Here is a 3410-nt window from a genome sequence, read left to right as displayed (position 1 = left end):
ATTGTGATTTTCCTCAGGGTACAGAGCAGTTACTCTTCACTTCTACAGCATCTTGGGAGCAGGAAATCCTTCCTTGCCTTTCTATTCCCCCATTTATGCCATTTATGCCATGCTGGACTTGGGTAACAAGGCAGTTTGTGGGCTGCTTTCTAGTCCCACCACGCAGATCTTTCTTCTGCTTCTGAACCTTTCTGGTCACAAGAATTCCAGGGCCTGATCTTCTGTCCTTGGGCTCCCTTTTCTCCATTCAGAAATCTTCCTAGAGTCTCTGTAGAGGACCTGAGTTTCTAAGACCCATAGGTTATGTCACCCTTTCCAGGAAGCAGGAAAGGCAGGCACCTTTCAGCTAAGTAAATGGACAACTGGGGATAAACAAAATGCAGGGTGGCAACCATTATTCTGCCATATTTTGGTAGACTAAAGAAAACCAATTCCCTTTGTCTTTACTCTCAAAACTTTCCCCCCTAAAAGTCATTATTTGCTCATAGTGCCTTCTTTACTAAGTTCAGAATGAAGTAGGGGTGGTAGAGGGGTGAGGTGGTCTGGAAGGTTGGGGTCAATATCAGCTATCATCCTGAGGACTCTGCTTTTCTCTGCACGGTGGTTTCACTTCTCCAGCCTTCTCTGCTGGGAGGAGACATGACCAGCATCGTTTCTCAGAATATATATATACGAAAGAAGATTGGGCTCCTTCCTTTTGTAGCTGAAAGAATACATTCCTTTGGAAGCATTATGATGAGCTTTACTTGAGTCATCCATTTGACCTTGGACAAATCACTATGGCCATGTGAAATGAAGATTATTACATACCCAGAATGGTCATGTGCCAATACCAGTCCCTCAGGAGTACATTGAAATTAGATGCCCTATCACAACTACATGACTACAATAGGCAAAAAAAGGGAAAATAAAAATGCTCTTATGTAGAGAAAAACAGTTGGTGCTTATCTCAAATACCTATCAAACTCTGTTTTAATTCTGGGTAATGTATCATGGAGCTACTGATTTGTAACGAACAGCTCTCAGTTTATCTGAATATAACAAAAAAATCTCTTTCTTATTCATCAAGTTCAGCTGAATGATTGTAATTCTTTCACCTGAACTAACAGAATGGTTTATATCAATTACATCTTAGTGTAAAAAAAAAAAAAGCAACTAATTCTTAGTGCAGCAGCAGCAGCAGCAGCAATTTATTCAACAATTGCAGGTTCTCTCCTAATAAGGTACAGCCTGTTGTTTATTGGGGATCTGTATATTACAGCCAGTTTGGGGGGAGGTGTGCGTGGTGAGGGGAGGGAGGGCACAGTGACAGACACACATGGATGGGGGAAATGCACACTAAACCAATTTCTGTCTTGGTTAAAGGGGAAAAAAACTACAAACAATATCCTACTCATAAAAATGTGGGCTAGAAAACCTGATTTTTTGTACTCTGGCATTTATGTATCTGTTCTCATTTGATATATTCAGTTTATTTGGATACTACCATCCACAGGCAGAATACCTAAAAGTGGAAGCAAGTATCCCGAAGGAAAAAGTATTAACAAAAGGAAGTATTAACAGAAGAAAAGTATTAACAAAACGTATTAACAAAAGATGGCCTCGGGCAGGCTGGTCAGTAGAAGCAGACGGTGTGCAGGAAGGAGCGGCCGCTTTTCTCCTCGAACTCCTGCAGCAGCTCGTCCATCTCGTTCTCCATGTCCTCCATGTGCTGTAGGCACTGACAGAGCTCGCAGAGGAGGAAGGCGCCCAGGGTGGCCTCCTCGTGGTTGTCCTGGATGTCGACATTGACCACATGCACCGGCTGGCAGGTCTCCTGCTCTCTGGAGGTGAGGTCTTCCACCACCTGGTCGTACACTCTCTCCTCGCAGGTGAGGATCAGATCGAACTGATCCTTACAGTTCTGGAACCTTTCTGGCCGGGGTTTGATTCTCTTATTTCTGTCCAACATATGTAAGATGCCATTCTGCGTATAGAGTTCTTTGTCCTTCCTCAGGAGATCATTGTACATCTGCTCGTACGTGGTTTTGAAATCGTAAACATTGGGCTTGTCAGGGGCGGGTCCTGGCAGCTTCACGTGAGTCCCTGTTCCGAAGGACCGGACATTGAAGCCCCGTTTGCTGAGGATGTTGTGCGCCTCCATGCTCCGGTTCTGATTGCTCGAGCACACCACGGCCACCCGCAGCAGCGCCGACATGGCACTCAGTTCGGCCCACGCCTCCTCAGGGATCTCAGCAGGCAGGTAAGCTTCCGGCCAACAAGATGGCGGCAGTTGGCGGCTGGAAGTTATGACGCCAGCGACGTAGTGCGTGGGCGAGCACGGGTTCCCACTGCGCATGTGCAGAGTGCTGGGCACCTGCGGAGGGAAGCGCCAGTGTCCTGGGTGTCAGGCTGGTTGGAGAAGTTGCAGCGTGGGTACCACGAAGAGTCGTTCTGCAGCCTGGAACCGTTGCTGTTCCTAACAGCAGCTGTTTGTAAAGGGTAATTCTAATAAAAGACCGTAATATGTGTCTTTATCATTTGAGATGAGTCCTATATTTCCCTTTGCCCGTGTTGGAGTGCATTTATCAAGTTTAATTGGTTGTCTGAGTGAATTTTTATTTATTTATTTTTTTGAAGATTTATGTATTTATGCATAAAAGGGCTGGGTTACAGGCCAGAGATGCGGGGAGGGTGAGAGGATTCACCAGAGACAGAGTGGAGAACAGAACAGGCAGGTGTAATGAAATACACTGCTGAGGGGAGCAGTGGGAGAGACAGGAGAGGTCTGCTGTGCCATGTGGGTAGCCCCTTGGTCAGGAATTGAACTTCTGCTGCAGAGGCTGCGGATAGGTTGCATCTTAACCCCTTGCACAACCAGGGAGGCCCCACCAGTGAATTTTTAAAAGAGAACTTAGGATGGTAGCTAATAGTACAAATCAGTTTTGTTTAATTTGAAATTAGAATCTTATTTGCTGTTCAACTGTTTTGTGCACTTTAACGCACAGCTAATACTTAAAAACTTTGGCCATAACAATAATCCAAAGGGTTCATGGTAAGAAAAATATTGACTTATTTAAATATTGATTGATTCAGTAAGAAAAATACTGATTGGCTTATAAGATCGAAGGCTAATAAAAGCCTTTATTATTAGCCTTTAAGAAATTTTTCTTACCTGGGTACTATAAAGAGCTCTAAATGTTTAAAAATTTGCTTGTCATATTAAATCTTCAATCCACTTGAATTGTTTTGTGTGAAAAAAGCAGGTATCCAACCCAAATATTTAGTAAACCAACAAAAAGGTGTTCAATTTTTACTGGAAAACAGCAAAACAACCTACAAACCTCAGGTGAGAAACAATTTAATAAGCCTCGGATTGATTAAAAACAAATGTATCGGACAAAGCTAGTTTTGTCAAGGTGGGGAAATGA

General features: G+C 43.7%; 1 protein-coding gene across 1 annotated transcript; it reads right to left on the bottom strand.

Annotated features, from left to right (window-relative positions):
• Window positions 1–1615: 1615 nt before the first annotated feature.
• Window positions 1616–2317, bottom strand: LOC311167191 (RNA polymerase II subunit A C-terminal domain phosphatase SSU72-like; the record flags this gene model as incomplete). Its single annotated transcript, XM_084228030.1, has 1 exon — window positions 1616–2317. The coding sequence occupies exon 1, from the start codon at window positions 2195–2197 to the stop codon at window positions 1616–1618; it is 582 nt and encodes a 193-aa protein (XP_084084156.1). The 5' UTR covers window positions 2198–2317.
• Window positions 2318–3410: the final 1093 nt, after the last annotated feature.

The sequence above is a fragment of the Talpa europaea genome (assembly GCF_964194135.1).
Source record: "Talpa europaea genome assembly, chromosome: 2".
In the NCBI taxonomy this organism is placed as follows: domain Eukaryota; kingdom Metazoa; phylum Chordata; class Mammalia; order Eulipotyphla; family Talpidae; genus Talpa; species Talpa europaea.
The sequence above is the reverse complement of the archived record's forward strand: the minus strand, read 5'-3'. Positions and strand labels throughout refer to the sequence as shown.